This window comes from Heterocephalus glaber, unplaced genomic scaffold (assembly GCF_053883595.1).
Source record: "Heterocephalus glaber isolate CG9 unplaced genomic scaffold, H.glaber_assembly_v1.0 deba00000331, whole genome shotgun sequence".
In the NCBI taxonomy this organism is placed as follows: Eukaryota; Metazoa; Chordata; class Mammalia; order Rodentia; family Bathyergidae; genus Heterocephalus; species Heterocephalus glaber.
The window spans coordinates 26,427,393-26,443,718 of NW_028258142.1; the positions used below are offsets into that span (position 1 = coordinate 26,427,393).

The 16,326-nt window shown below is 36.4% G+C and overlaps 1 protein-coding gene across 37 annotated transcripts in view; it reads left to right on the forward strand.

Annotated features, from left to right (window-relative positions):
- Positions 1–16,326, forward strand: part of Tcf4 (transcription factor 4) — a 347,794-nt gene that overhangs the window by 204,783 nt on the left and 126,685 nt on the right. For 27 of the 37 annotated variants that reach the window (XM_087192289.1, XM_004858380.4, XM_021239220.2 and 24 more), the window contains 2 exons: positions 14,317–14,446; positions 14,929–14,978. In XM_087192289.1, the coding sequence (XP_087048415.1) occupies positions 14,317–14,446; positions 14,929–14,978 (180 nt within the window). Of the gene's footprint in view, positions 1–13,340; positions 13,529–14,316; positions 14,447–14,928; positions 14,979–16,326 lie in introns of those variants that run through there. The other 10 variants (XM_087192194.1, XM_087192210.1, XM_087192347.1 and 7 more) reach the window with 2 other exon arrangements.

Sequence of the window (16,326 nt, forward strand, 5' to 3'; positions counted from 1 at the left end):
CATTCCTAATTTAAGGAGGCCAACTGTGAATATTTTAAGGGAACTTTAAGTAGGTTTAAGTGTTGACATTGTCTCTAAGAGTAATTAAACAACAGCTTTGGTTAAGTTTTCCTTTAAACACTGTCTTAAGCATGTTATAGGGAAAGGACTTTTATAGGCCACAGCCCCTTATTTAGAAACCTTGAGTTGAAAGTATTTTAGAATTTAGCAAATATGGCATTTTAGGATGTTAATATGGTATATACAACATGTACTTTGTGACCTCATTGGAGTGTGATGCAGCATCAAATAAATAAATTATTATTTCTAGAGCCAAGCATGTGAATAATCACATTTAGTAAGATATTTTAAATAAGCATTATGGATATCCCTGTATCAATATTATCAGTTCAGGTCGGGTTTCATCACAAAATGACAAAAACTTTCATGTCCTAAAATGTCAGAATGGAAAGAAGGAGATTATGGACCTTCACATGAATAAATAAATAAATATGAGCTTAAATAAACCCCACCAAATACAAATAAATATCATTATTAGCAATTAACAGTTTTTAAACCCATCATATTAGCATTAGTGACTTACTCATTTTATTCACATAAGATTAAGAAATCTTATCCACATGGCTAAAATCTTTTTTAAAAACAATTTTAGGAGTTAGGGAGTTGGCACATACCCGTACTCCCAGCACTCTTGAGAAGCTGAGGCAGGAGGATTTCAGCCCACTTGGGCAATTTGTGAAGATGCTGTGTTTAAAAAAAATAAGAAATCTTTTAGCAATAACATCTCACTTCTAAAAATGCTTGCCCACTTATCCTATTATCTCCTAAAGCCTACTTGATGGAGAGATCAACAGGACGTTTCTGTACGGTGTGTGGTTGCCTGGGCAGGAGTGTCAGAAGGTAGCATTAACACGGCGTCCTGCCCCTCTGCAGTGAAGTCCTTCTGCTCTCACCCAGCAGCAAGGCAGACACTGTCCGGTGCTTCTGCAGGAGAGAACATACATAAAAGCAGAAAGGAAGAAGCTACAGCAGAAAGTGAGACCTAGAGGTGGGACGTTCTGTATATCTGCTACTCCAGCCCTTACTGTTGCTTTAGTCAGTTATAAATCATAACATAATCCACATATGGAAAACAAAAATGAAAATCAATTTACCTTTCCTACTGTTTTAAAATGGGTCAAAGAGTATTGCCCCTTTTATATTGACTTGGAATGTTTTGTTTGCAGTACATTCTATAGAAAGCCCTTGAATAAATCCCCTGGTGGCTTTCACCTGAACTATGTATGCGTGCCCCAATATAATTAGATTAGTCTTTATCTTGTGGTAACCAAAATTCAAGAGTTATTTCTGAAATGAAGACAATCTTAATTTTTCTTTTTCCTATCTAAAGTTACCTTGAAGAAGACTGTAAAGTTATGTGGTTTTATTCATTCACTCATTTTTGTTGTAGTGGAGATTGAATCCATGACCTTTGCACAGAGCTAAATCCCTAGCTGCCGCTGCCCCCCCGCCCTCCTCCTCTTCCTCCTCCTCCTCCTCTTTCTCCTCTTCCCATCCTTTTTTTTTTTTTTTTTTTAAGGCAGGGCCTAATAAGTTGTCCAGGCTGGACTCGAACTTGTGACCTCCTTGCCTTAGTCATCCAGAGAGCTGAAATTATAGGTGTGCACTACCATGTACAACTCAGTATGTTATTTGTACAATGTAAGCCACAGAATTTGCCAGGGTAAAAATTATTATATTAAACATGATTTGACTGTAGATGGAGGAATTGTAAAGAATGGTTAAATGTATAGATGCTTTTTAGAAAAATGGGTCATAACCTACTGGTACCACTTGTTTTTTTAAAGATATGCTTTTTTTGTTCAGTGTAAACATATCACCTTATTTTTTCTCTATATATTTAGCAAAATTACTGTAGGTTTTTCTAAATTTTTACAAGTGCTAAAGTTGCTATGAATATCTATGCATATATCTTTTGTATACTTACCCAATTTTACTGAAATTCTAAGTCAAATGGCATATCCTTTTAAAATCTAAAATTGCCATTCAGAAAGCTTATGTCAGATTACATTTCCCTTAGTTGTCTATGAAGGTGAGCGTCTATACTGGCAGTTAAAAATTTGTCTTATTTTAACTTGCCAAACAACTTTTTATGTATTTATGCCCTAATTTCAAATTTCTTTTTTTTCCTGAAGAAATATCTTATGTTCTTCATCAGCCTTATTTTTTTTCTCATTGCTGTTAAGAGCTTTTTGTTTATTAAGGGTATTTATCTTTCTTTCCTTAGAATTATTTGTTTGTTGCAAAGATTTTTCTCCATGTTTTTGTGGCTTGAATAATGTTTAAAAGACACACATGTTGTCATCATTTTCTACACATTCTTTTAATTTTTCTAGATCTAGTGTCATACCTAACACAGGTCTCTACTTTAAAAATTTTTAAAAATTGCTTATGTTTTATTTTCTTTTACATTTTAACCCTTGTACATACTATATTTTGCATGGAGTATAAAGCAGAAAGCCCAATATTTCCCCCACTTAAATGCTGAACAAGATTTGGTACCATTTACTGAATAATTTATTAACTTATTGTTTTTTTTAATGTAACCTCCCTGTACCACAAATTAGTCTATGATACTTTCTGTTCTAGTGACAATACCATGTTATTCTAATTTTACTTTGTTTACACTATATCAGTATCCTCGACTTAGTTCTTTGTTAAAATTTTCTTAACTATTTTCATGTTTTACTTTTCCAGATAAACTTCAGAATCATTGTGGTGTGTCCATGTCTACCCTCTACCACACCCACTCATTTTTCCGTATTTGAAATTTGGTTGGCTTTGCATTAAAAGTCTAAAGCTTAATTTCAGGTCATCAGGTTAATTTTATGCAAGTCCTTTTCTGGGAAGTATTTTTGTGAAAAGTTAAAGTATTTGGTTCTTTTAAAAATTGATACACAAGATTATTTTTGTCTTCTGGAAATGTTTGTTCTGCTGAGTCCTTGTATGGTTTTTGTTAAACTGGCTTGTAAACTAGTTCAGCGAGTCAGTGCCACATGCTCAATATCTAAATATATTTATAATGAGGTATTATGTGAGCATATAACAAAAATATACCTGTCCTACATCCTTGGAGAGAAAAGACAGTATTTATAGATACAAATGCTCAACAGTTACTCTAAATACATCTCAAAAATGGCAGACTTATTCTAACTTTACAAAGCTCTCTGGTTACTTGATGTTTTAGTATCATTGTTCTCATAAAGATTTAAGGCTGCTTATAAAGTTGTGTTCATGAATATTGAAAAACTGGGTTGAGTGGAAGCAGTTTGATGAAACCTGAGTTCTGAATGGAGTTTCCAGTGTAGGAAGGTCAGGGTTTCAAGGGAAAGGGTAGTGGAGCTCAAAGGTCTGATCAGATATGTAATTCTGAATGGAGCTGAACCTCTGAAGCCGGCCACGGGTAGAAGTTAGAAACGAAGCCCATAGGAAGTTCTGGGGATGAGTATAAGGTACTTGTTGAACATTTCTGATGTAAGATTACCAGGAACACTATGAGACCAAGAGATCTAAGAACTTTCAGTGGAAATGATACACTGGGTTATTCGCTTGTGTTCAAATATTTTTCAGATAATCTTGTTGGGGGGTACTTAGCTTCCTTCTGCCTCAGGCCACCTTTTCTGTAAAAATAGGATTAATACAATTCTTCTCTCAAGGGATTTTGAGATTAAATGAGTTAATTCAGACAGCAGAGCCTGAAACATTGAAAGATATATATATATATATATTTGGTTTTTGGTGCAGGGATTGAACTAGGGTCCTCGCTTGCAAGGCAGGTGGCAGAACCACTGAACTAAATCCCCAGCCCTGAAAGCTATATATGTGCATGATTGGTTTACCGAGAGACATCTCCATGCTGGTGCTTGGGATTCCTCCATGAGGAAGTTCCCTACCATGTCTGCTAGTAATGAACACCCTGTTGCAATGGAGACTTGGTACTGGGAGGGAATCTGATTTTCTCAGGTGAACTGAGGATGGAGTGCTAAGGAAGTGATATTGATTATGGTCTCCCTGGTGTTTGGAAGTGGCTTATCTAGAGTGAAATGGGAAGAAAGGTCATGGGTGGGGAGCCTCAGCCTTTGTAAAGGTGCAGAGGTTTGACAGAGCAAAGGGGGTAACTGAGGAAACAAGCAATTCCATGTGACTCTGACTGTCCTTAGGCTGTCTTGAGAGGAAGATGTAAACAAAGAGGGTCCATATCTCCAAAGCTTTGAGTAGTGACTGGGTGATAGTCAGCCCTCATGGTGTCTTAGCGGGCCAGTTGTAGAGTTGTGTGAAAATGGAAAGAGAGGTTTAAGGGCTGGGGATTTAGCTCAGTGGTTCCACCGCCTGCCCTGCAAGCGCAAGGACCCAAGTTTGATCCCCAGTACCAAGAAAAAAAAAAAGGAAAGAGAGGTTTGAAATGTGCACAAGGGCCTGAATTGGCATGGGAGTGGGATAGGGCTCAATATGCCTTGTAAAAATCATTATGTCTTCATCTTAGAAAAGAGTTTATCATATTACGCACAGGGACCAAACCTGGTCCATTGCTTATTTTTATAAATAAAGTTTTATTAGAACACAGCCTGACCTGTTATGGCTAATTTAGTGTTTTAGCAGAAGAGTTGAGTGGTTGCAGGAGATACCATATGGCTGCAGGACTAAAATATTTTCTTATCTGGTCCTTTAAGAAAATAGTGATCTCTGTTTTAAAATGCTGTTCTTAGTATGTGGTGGTACCATTCTGGGAAAGCTAGCATAGTTGGAAGAGTTCATACAAATTGGTTTTGACGTGGACTAAGATTAGGCTGTATCATTACCTCTGAAGAAATGTCCCACAATTTTGTGCTGTGTTGAAGCCCAGTTCTTAAGTTGTTGCCTGATTATCTTGTTTCTGTCTGGATTCTACTATGGTCATTTCTGTAGTTTCAATTCTGTTGTGGCCAGCTGGTTATCAGTAGTTCTAAATAACATTTTAGGACTTCCCTGCTACCTACTAAGGGGGGTAATTTTTTTCACCAGGTGTTCTAAGTTCTCTTAACCTGTTTTGTATGCTGAGTTCCTCAGAGTAAGCACCCTCTTCAAAGTTCTCCACAGTCCATCTCTTGCTGTCTTTGTTCCATTGTTCTGCAAGTCTGCCTTTTCTGCTAAAGCTGTGTTGGGTCACTGAGTCTCTTCCCCACTCCTCCCTGCTGGTGCCTGCATTTCTTCAGCTGTCCAGATTCTCTCCAAACCTGGTCTTCTGGTTGGATGATGAACCATTCAGCAACCCTACATATTTAGGGAAATCCTAACACTTTTTCAGTCAAACCAATCATAAAGAAAAACAAAGGTAAACTATCATATATATGTGTGTTTAGCAAAAACATGCAATTAATTTCTTTTCAGCCTTTACAAATTCTGGCTGCTCCAATATACTTTCAAGGATTGAGAGAATAATTAGGAAGCAGCAGAAGTTTTGTGGAAAAGATGTCCTAAGTCTTTTGTGTGTTAAGAATCAAAGTTTAGGTTTGAATTAAGCCCTCAGGAGGTGAAAGGAACAAAGCTGAATCTAGAGTATGAGAGTCACATGTCTGCTGGAAGAATGATGGAGAAGTTATCTTCATGACAGTGATGTTTTAAATCATGTAAGCATATTCTGTAGTTAATTAACCAAGCCCATTGGTGTTTACTGAGGGCATGCTACATACCAGGGCTCACTGTGCCAGATGCCAGGAATACAGCAATGATGGAGCTCACTTTCTGCCCTTGAGGGACCCACAGATTAGAAGAGAGAAATTAGATGCATAAACAGTGACTCGCTGTACGATGTGATAAATGTTATCACAGCTGAAATTTTCTGATCAAGGGGAAGGAAGAGTCTAGATCGAAGAAGAAATGAGAGAAGACGAGGGGGCACTAAACAATAAAAATAAAACAAAGAAAAATAGTGTGAACCTCATTAAAGAAGATGCTTGATACATGTGGAAATCAAGATTAGAGATGACCCGATAACAAGGTGTAGAGAGAAGAATCAAAGGCAAGTGGGAGTTTCTAGGCACAAAAATGAGATTTCAGTTGTTCAGGCCCACATTATTTAAAAACCTAGCCCTGCCTTGGCCTGTGACAAGTATGTATAGTATGCTTGTGTGTTGCTTATGTATCCTATCATCTCATTCAAACTTAACTAATCAGGCCTGGGGATGTAAGCTCAGTGATGCTGTGCCTGCCTTGAAAGCACAAGGTCCTGAGTTCGATCCCTGGTACAGGAGTGGGGGGGGATCAAACTTACATAATCTTATAAAATACATACTGCATTAACATATAATAAGATTTTATGACTTATGTAATAATATTCCTTATCATTTAGTAAGGTTAAGTGCTAGGAGTTTTGCTAAGCACTTTGTATTATCTGATTTAATTCTTGGAATAGGTAGGTGTCATCATACCAACATTTCCTCAGTGAGGAATCTGAAGCCTTCCAAGGTTAGATGGTCCAGGTTATCTGGCGGAAGTGGCACTCTCACCCAGGCCTGCCTGGCTCCCTTGAGTTGGCCTGGGTCCTCTGCAGGAAGCTATAGGCATGAGCTCTTGATGTTGTGTTGATGACAACTGATAACTCCAAGTAATGGTCGGAGGGTGGTGTCAGGGAGAAAAATCAAGTGAACAGGGAGAGGGTATGTGGAGCAGAGGATAAGTACAGGCCTTGATTGAAATCAGGTCTAACTAAGATCACTGCTTGCCAGCCATGTGGCATTGGTCAGGTGAGCTAACCACTCTAAATGTCCATCTGTAGATCCGGGTTGCAGCATCTGCTTGGTCGTATGTAAAGGATCTGCACTTGGGAGTCTATCAGGAACTGGTAGCTGCTGCAGCAACCACACCTAGTTCCCTTGCTGTTACTCATAAGGGCACATTCATTGTTGTCTTCCTCCTCTCTGGTTACTGTTACTACTGTTAACCTTAATGTGGTCAGTATTAGTAACAGTAATGGCAGTTGGAATTCCTAAACGAATAGATTTTGCTAAGAAAAAAAAAGGTGTGTAAATAGCTGTAGTTCTGCTTTCGTTTCAATAGTTAATGAGCATTTGCCAGGGTGGGTCTCTGTACTAGGCACTGTGTCGAGTTAAAAGACGAATGAATACTTCATTCTCTCTTTTTGTGAATATATACACTACTTTGCCTTTCAAGCACCCAATTATGATCAGCCAAACTTGCTAGACATAGATGTTGGGAGGTCAAGAGTTAATGCATGTGGAGCAGGAGATTATACATAGCTCTGGAAGGATGGTCAGTGACTTATCTAATTTCAGGATGATTTGAAGATTCCGTTATCCATTTACTCCTGCTTCAGATAATCTGAATTTCCTCACATTGTGTGGTAGGCTTATTTACAAGTGCCGGTCTTATTGGGAGACTTTATTTCAATGATGTTGTATATAGTGGCTGTAAACTGTATAATTGAGCACCTATGTGAGGTGCTGGATAAGCAGCATGAACTTGTCTCTGTCCCCAGGGAGGCAAGTCTCATAAAAATGGTTTTTATAGATCCTTGCTCAGAGGGACAGACATTTATAATAATCTTGAAATGGAACTTTCCCCGTGCAGTACGATGAAGACTGACAAGTGACAGTTTGATATTCTTTTATTTTACTTAAATAGCAACGTGGCCAAAAATACTTCTCAGCATGTTTATAATAGCCACATGTTTATATTTATAGGAGAAGTGGCACTAATTCCCTAGTATGTTAACAGGTCGTATTCAAATTTTTCTATTTTTACTTTGGCATAAAATTGCTGAAGAAAAACATTTTAAGGCAAGTAGTGATTATACAATGTCAGATTGTTCTATATTGAGTTATATATTAAATGAACTTCCTAACCTGAGCAGGCGCTTGAACTGACAAGAAGATAGTTATCTTAAATTCTGTGTTGTTTACAAAAAATTTCTTCAAATCCCATTTTTTGGTTTTTTATGGTTGCTGATTGCTTTAATATTTTCTTTTTTGGTACATTTTCACCTTCCCAACAGCAAACGTAATCCCCTTTTTAATATGTAATAGAAACCTGGAATTCCAGAATGGATTTTCGGAGACACACTCATTTTAGTGTTTACAGTAAATAATGCATTTTTTTAAATTTGAGAAATAAATAGGGGAATACATAAGTCTCACCAACCCTTGGGCAGTTATAATTTCCATGCCAAAATGTATGAGTTTTTACATGACTAGTATGGTGTTATACATTAAGTAATAGTTACCATGGCAACCTTTGCATCACATTATAACATTTAAATATAAGGTATTATGTTTCTTTTATAAGGAAAGACAATGTATTTGAATTTTTGAATGTGTTTGAAATATAATCACTGCTAAAATGTATAATTTTGTTCAAGGTCAATTCAGTGCATTGCAAATTTCTGACCAAAACTGTGTGGAGCATGCTCATTTACTTTTTGTGACCTCATGGGGAAAGCAAAATACATCTTTTTAAAAAATGTTGCTTGATAAGTATCATACAAACATTCACTTTTATTGCCTGTAATTGGCCTTGCAAGTGGAAAAATGCAAAATTGGACAATGTTTGAGGTCATTATCAGTGGCTAATGCAATAATAAGAATTTGAATTTATGTATGTCATACATGATGTATGACTTTATCACAGATAAAACATTTCTTATTTTTGTGTACCTAGTTGGTTATCTGTAATGAAGTTTGACCCCATGTGTAGTTGAATTAACAGTAGCAGTTTGCTCATGCTTGCAAAAGGAAAATTAAATGAACCACTGAAGTAATAATGCTAGTAGCAGTTACAGGAAAATGACCACTTAAGCTCAGATTATTGAGATTGTTGGCCAATTTCTTTATTAAATATGTAAAAAACAAAATAGTCATTTCTTTTGACTAGCATATCTGTAGGCTATGAGACTTACCACTACTGTCGTGAACACTCCCATATATACTCTTTTTTAGCTTTCATCATGACTTTTCAAAAGAGGATTTAACAGTCATTCACAACTTTTTGATGAATCTTTTAAATAATAATCAATGGATTCAAAAAACTGAACTGTGGGTTCAGGGATAGAGAAAGGGAAGGTAAGCTATGTGCTAGATACCAGCTCTGCTAGACATTTTATACATGTTGTTTTGTCTACTCTTGATAACCATATAATAATTTTTCATTAGTCCTTTACTACAGAGGAGAATATAGTTTCCAGCAGTTGTGTAACTAACCCCTAATCACTTTGCTTGTGTGGTTCTGAGCTAGAGGTCTACTTCATCTGCCAGATCTCAAAGCCTTCCCTCTGAATGTGTTTGTATTATACTACTGACCGAACATGATGAACATTATACATTTAACTAGAAATTTAAAAAAATTGACCAAAAGCCCTTAAGAGAAACTCTTTGCTAAATGATAGTTGTAAAAATTTCCATTTCTCTTTAGCACAGTAACAATCTCTTAAGTCCCTGATTATGAAATGTACCTCTGCCATCTTGTCTAAGTTTCCCGAGTCTTTTGTTGAAACCAGGCAGAGGACTAATCAAAGTTAAATCAAAGGAAAGTATAAAAGTGTCTTTCTGGACCTTTAGGGATCAGGAATAAAGACTGTCCAAAGACTGACCTTCAGTTTTGAGCTTTGAAGTTCATAAGTGGACAGGTGGAAATATTGTGTTCTTCATTGCCCTTTGGTGCAAGATATATTCTAGGTTGCAGAGTAAGTGCCAACAGCAGCAAAATTATTACCCCCTCCTGCTACTATAGTAAGTCAGCAATGGCCCTTCTGTGGTCAAAATGGCAAATTCAGCAGCAGCTATTCGACAGGGATTTGCAAAAACTTCCCCATGACTGTTAGGAATCTTATTCAGCAGTGTCTTTGAAAGACGATTCCGTGCAGAATTAGCTATGTAGAAATGACCTCATTTGTGATTAAAAGTTTTAAACAAATCTAAGTTGCAGTTTCTGCCCATGTACATTTTGCACTTAACACTGCAATGTCTATTAGGTACCTTTACAAATATCTAACATTCATAAGTTTTAAAGTGGTTCAGAATTTTATTTCCATATTAACATAAAAAAAAATCTCTGGCTTTATAGAGTCAGTTCACCATACAAAGCCACTATACATCACTTAGGTTTGTGATGAAAGAATAGAATTGCAGCTGTGTGAGTACTAGAATACCCAAACATGAATTAGACTCACAAGCATTTGGCAATAGTTCAGAAAAGGAGCTTAATCTGGTTTCATCTGAGACTGCTTTTCTCTGTTCTACAACATCCCCCCAAGATGTTGTGTCTGATATCGGATCACAACGTAATGGGAGTGACGCAAAATCAGAGAAAGCCCTAAAAACCAGGGGCACATTTTTTCCCGGAGATTTTTTTCCTCTTGCACTTATTTTCTTCTCTCTCGCAGGTCCCAACTCTAAAATTCAAGGTCATTCATCTATTAGATAAATTAATTTTAAGTCCAAAAAGCCACATTCATTGTATTCTGATCTCACTCATATCTATAATTAAGGGTAAATATAATCTTCCTTTTTAGAAATGAACCACCCACCCAGTACATTTAGAGCTGACTGAAATGAAATAATAGTTCAGAGCAAGATGATTTTAGTTTAACAAGAAAAAAAGTTGATAATTTAAGCTTCAAGCAGCTAGTTCTATTTTTGATAACCATTCAGTTATAAATCTAATTTGAGATATATACTGCTTTTCTCTTTCTCAAGTTTAATTCATGGTTTGCATTCCTGGTTGCATAAGCAAAGTTTACTGGTTGATCAAGGATGTGAAGAAGCATCTCTCAAAAGGAGTAGGGACAGTGTCGAGACTGTTAGGGACAGTCTGAGGCCCAGATCTGATGTAAAACAATTTTTTTTGAAACTCCAGTGGTATTTGAGTGGCTATGCTGGAACTGGCTCTTTGGTAGAGAACTGGATGCAGGGGATCCAAGACATTTAAACCTGGTTGACAAAGTCAGTGTATTTTCTTGTTTGGTTAAGGGTATTTGAAATCTAGAAATTGTTTCCCTTTGGATGAAATTAAGGGGAAGGGGAAGGGCTTGTCTCGTCGCACCATAGACAGTTAAAGCAAAATGCTCCACCATGGGTTGAAGATTTACAGGTTAGCTCCGTGAGAGGCCACATCTTGGCTTCCAGTGTTTCCTGGCAGACCCGGGCAGCTTACTCTGGAGACCCAGAATAACCGCAGTGCCTGAGGTTGCACAATGTGAAAAGCCCTAAAACCTTTTTAACCTTATTTAAGGCAATGATGTATTTGTCTATTTTGAAAGAAGACTTAGCTTTTTAACTAAACTTTCATTAAACCTGAATTTGTCCTCAGAATTACATATGCATGTATGTAAATCTACATATAAATGAAAATATTTTCCATTTTGTGACTAATTTATCTTAAATCAAATGCTGTTAACTTTTTCAAATATGGAAAGTCAAGTTTTTCAGCCAGTGGAAATTTTTTTCATCTTTCTTATGGCTACAGTGTTAAGTATGTGACATAAAGTCCAAACAATAGTAAATGGTTATTGTTCATTTTACAAGTACACTGTAAAATAAGAATACGTACATTTTTATCTTCATTTTCCTGAAGGAGGTGACTATGGCCCCCTTAAGTGTGAGAAAATGTTTATTTTTGTTGCTTTAGAAGAATGATTCTGTTGTCCAAGTGAAAAAGAAAAAGGAACAAGCAGGTTTAAAAAGAAACAGGAATGTGGTTTGTTTAAAAAAAAAGAAAAGGATCAATATGAGCCACTAAGTGTGTAAGTGCTATCTGGTCTTTGTACTGTGTCACTCTACGTAGTTCATGTGGCAGCATATGCAAGAGTTGGATGCATGATTTATTTATGACTGGCCCATGAAGTGATTTTCTGTTAAATTAACAACAGTAAGGTCAGCCACAGCCAGTTAGCTGCCTTCCTTTTATCATTTTATATTTTTCACAGCTCTATTGTGAATGCTGCTTAAATCCAGAGTAACAAGCATGTTTGTTTTTAGGTTGCCCTACTAAATGCATGTACTTTCTGGAGAATGAAACATTTGCCACCAAGATCAACAAGAATTAACCAATGGTTAGGCTCGTTAAAAAGAGAAATAGCATTTCAGCATATGTGGTCAGCCCTTTACTGAGGATTTTGTATACTTTTAGAAAAGACAAAAATGGAGAAATAGAAGCAATGTTTGTCAACACAGTATCTGTATTATCGGTAAATATAAAGTTATCGATAATGTAATTTGCAGGAGGATGAGGATGTAATTCAATGCATGAGGCCCTAAGTTCAATATCAAGTGCTGCAAGATAATAATAATAGAAACCATTTTGAAACTCATTTTCCTAAGTATGTGAAGATTCATTTGTAGATTTACCAAACTGTAAGGACTTTGTGACTTCAGATCATTCACAACTTTATAGATGGAAATTTCAAAGAAAATTTGGATTATGACTTAAATAAATACAGATTTTGTTAGTAAATTTTGCCAAGAGTGAAATTTCAGGTTTAGATTCTAAAATTTTTGAATGCAATTTCTAAACTTTAAAAAATTATTTAATGTTCTACTTTCTGATTCCTGACTGATAGAAAACTTTGTTATAATGAGCTCTGCCTTTCATTTTGTCATTGGGTAGCATTTTAATCTTTAGCTCAAGAGAGGCAATAGTCCAGTTTGTGGACATCATCTGGTAAACAATCTAGTTTCTATCAAGTATTTATAATGTAAATATAAAGATACTAGCAAGGAGTTTATTGTTCAGTGTGTGCTTTCAACCTTAAAGTCTCATCTTTGAAGTTTATTTTAAAGTAGTGTTTCTTATATGTCCCTTGAAATAGTTGCAGGCTGGAAGCAGTGAAGGCAACCTTGTCAGTAGCTGATTAGTCCTTTACATATTACTCATCCAACACTCACAAAAATCTCTTGCAATAGAGAGAGGTCTCTTTATGATATCTAGCTATATGGTGGTAGAAAGGGGCGCTTTGAATTTTTGATTTTCCAGCTTATGGGTCATATTTGACCAACTGCTTTCACTAGAAGACATGCCACTTTGTTGAGCTATTTAGGAATCAAAAAGACTGTCTTAATTTAAAACAAGGACCCTTTGTTTTAGTTGGTGACTGCCTTGTGAAATTTTTCAGTTCTCAGCGGGTTAACCAGGGAACAGGGGCAGAGTCATAATTGGCCTATTTAGAGTATTTTGCATGTGAATAGTGTGTTAGTGAAGCATCCCTAAGTCTGTTGTGAGTGACATGGTGATTAGAATTTAGATTAGGGAAAACACATTCTGTACTTTATCAAGGACAGTAATTAGTTCAGTCAGTAAAAGTTGATTACAAGTAACGATAAAGTTAGATTTTTTGGTATTTAATTTTAGAATTTCTTTATTAAACAGTAAATTTGTTCTTAATATAAATGGTACTATCTACACTTGTTTTATTGCACATCAGAATAATTAAGAGAACAGTGTGTTCAATGCTGAGTATAATCAGACGATTTATATATTATGGGTAAGTTTGTATGTAGTTTTTAGAAAATGTGAATCTATCATATAATCTTTCTTATGTTATCATTTTTGAAAGTGTAGTAATTTGTCGTGCTGTGATAAGTTAATGATATTTGTGAAAGTTTTCCAATGTTCAGGTAAATGTTTAATCTGTAGGGATGTGTTTTAGTTTCCGACAGTCCTTAGTTCTTGTTAGCTTAGAATGCTTACTTTTTCTATGATTTTGAAAGTTAGCATGAGGGTGTGAATTCCCTCTCGGTTTAACTGGCGTTTTGTCCTCCATGGGCGCCGGTGAAGCTATGGAGGCTGAGGATGAGCTGGTGCACCAGGCAGGTTCTCAGCGCAGGGGATCTTTCACCCTCACTCCCAGTGCACAGCCGGGGGAAGTTGTGTGTGCTCAAAAAATGAGATTCTTGTTGGTCCTTGTAAAGGAAGGGCATGAGTAGTTCCCAGATAGGAGCCTAAGTTGAAAGAAAGAAAACATTCCTCTTATAGGAATGCCATTTTCTTAAGAGATTAAAATGTTAGTCATCTTAAAAGATGAAAAAAATGAATGGTTTAAAGAGAATCATCTACCTTCCTCTCAAAAGTAAAGAATTAAAAATTCACCACCTTGAAAATTGCTTCTTAGGCTGCTTTTCTTTTGGGGGGGGTGTTGTTTTGTTATGTCAGTTTAGCAGATGCTGTTTTCTCCATTGCATTGGTTTTTTAAAAGTACTGACAATCAATTAGGGGGTGGTGAATGTAACAAAGTAACCGTATATGTTTATTTTTTTCTTTTTAACTTTTTAGCAGAGTCTCCTTGGAGGGGACATGGATATGGGCAATCCAGGAACCCTTTCGCCCACCAAACCTGGCTCCCAGTACTATCAGTATTCTAGCAATAACCCCCGACGGAGGCCTCTTCACAGTAGCGCCATGGGTAAGGTCTTCCTCTGTTTCAATGCTTCGGTGTTCATTATTAATTTTTTTTCCTTTTCATTAAAAAATACCACCCTCTCACCCTATGTCCACAGCCCCCCCGCTCCCCTAAGTTTGGCTCAGTTTTCAGACTGGTGACACCCAATCCTCCAGGACTCCACTTAGTGGAAATGTTAATAACTTACAGTAGCAGTAAAACTTGCTTGGTGTCTGCTTATTTCTGGATTTCTTTTGGGTACACACATAAGGAACCTTTAAAAAAAAAAAAACTCAAAGCAATGACAAGTTAAACAGAGTGTCTTTATTTTTATGAACAAAATAGAATTTGATTTGTCTTAGAATAAAAGGTGGTAGTGCTAGCTGCAATGTGCTGTGGTAATGATGTAAGGAAATCTGGTCTAATCTCAACGGCTTGCTGGTTTAATATGTTTTAGTTTGGAAAGTGGGCATGTGAAACCTCACAGCATCTTCATTTTCTTTCAGAGGTACAGACAAAGAAAGTTCGAAAAGTTCCTCCAGGTTTGCCATCTTCAGTAAGTACTGCTTGTTTCTGCTTTTTGTTTTATTTTTTATTGGTATGAAGGAGATAGAAGTAAATGAGATTCCCTGCACCCAGAGCAGCGTGTTTATCTAGAATGTGGGAGAGGTGGGAATGACCTGAACGTCCAGCCACCTGACCCACGTTGAAATGATTAATTGCATGGCCTGGAAGACTGGGTGGTTTATGTTGATATTCCTCAGGTTAAGCGCTGAAGAGAGCCTTGAAAAGGTGCCTGAAGTTCAAGGAGTTTTACCTGTACAGGGCTTTCAAGAGAATGAGTATTAGTTTCATGTGTTGGTTAAATTCTTTGTCAGTATTATGATGATTTATGGATTTGCATGCGAAAGGAGATTTGTGGAGCGGATTTAGGAAAAATTTACATGGGTTTCAGCCCAGGGTGCAGGGAGAATGTCTCTATTTTCTAGAGAGGTTGCTGAGTGAAGGCTGCAAAGGTAGCTGCATCAGTAGCTGTTCATGTCTGTCATACCAGGTGACGACTGCAAAGAATCCAGCTGTAACCAAAGCATTCTGGGTCGTCTTATTAGCTAGAGTTGTGTGCAGAAGTTGCTCAGGGTCTCCAGGCCCCAGCACAGCAAAAATTGGTTGTAATCACACTAAATACATGATCTCTTAATTTGAATTCTTATGTGTTTTCATATTTGGGATCTTAGATGTTTATTTAATTTTGTTCAGAACCGATCTATTGCTAGTAATTTTTTCCTTATGTAAAATAAAAATATTTCTTCTTTTCTTGTCCCTCTTTCCTTCCTCCTTTTTCTCCTCATTCTTCCATCCAGTGATATATGTGTACAGAGTCTTAATTTTGTAGAGTGCTTATATTTGAAAAATGTGGCTACGTACAGGGCCCGATGAATACTTATACTTTACTATAAAATTATACTTAGATTTCTGAAAATATATTACCAATCAATGCTTACATATTAATTTTATTCATTTTTAATAAATTCAAACAATAATGGGGTTTGCAAATGTGCTAAGATTAGATTAACCCAAACACCTGTGTATTTGACTTGATTTCCATTCAGCTCATCCAAAAAATTATTAAATGAATATAGTGGGATAAGTCTTATCAGAGAAAACCATGAATTTTATATGTTGATTATCACAGACTTGATAATATTGCAGAAGCATCACACAATTATCCATAAATATGGAAAAATATTGTGTCAGTAAAACTGCCAATGGTGTATAAAAGTCATTTTACACTACCAATAAGCAAGTTGCTATTCCTTGAATGTCTCTATGTACTGAAATTGATTTAATACTGTCAAAGGTTTTTATAACCATATTTGAAGCTTCAACATAGTGGTAGATTTAAT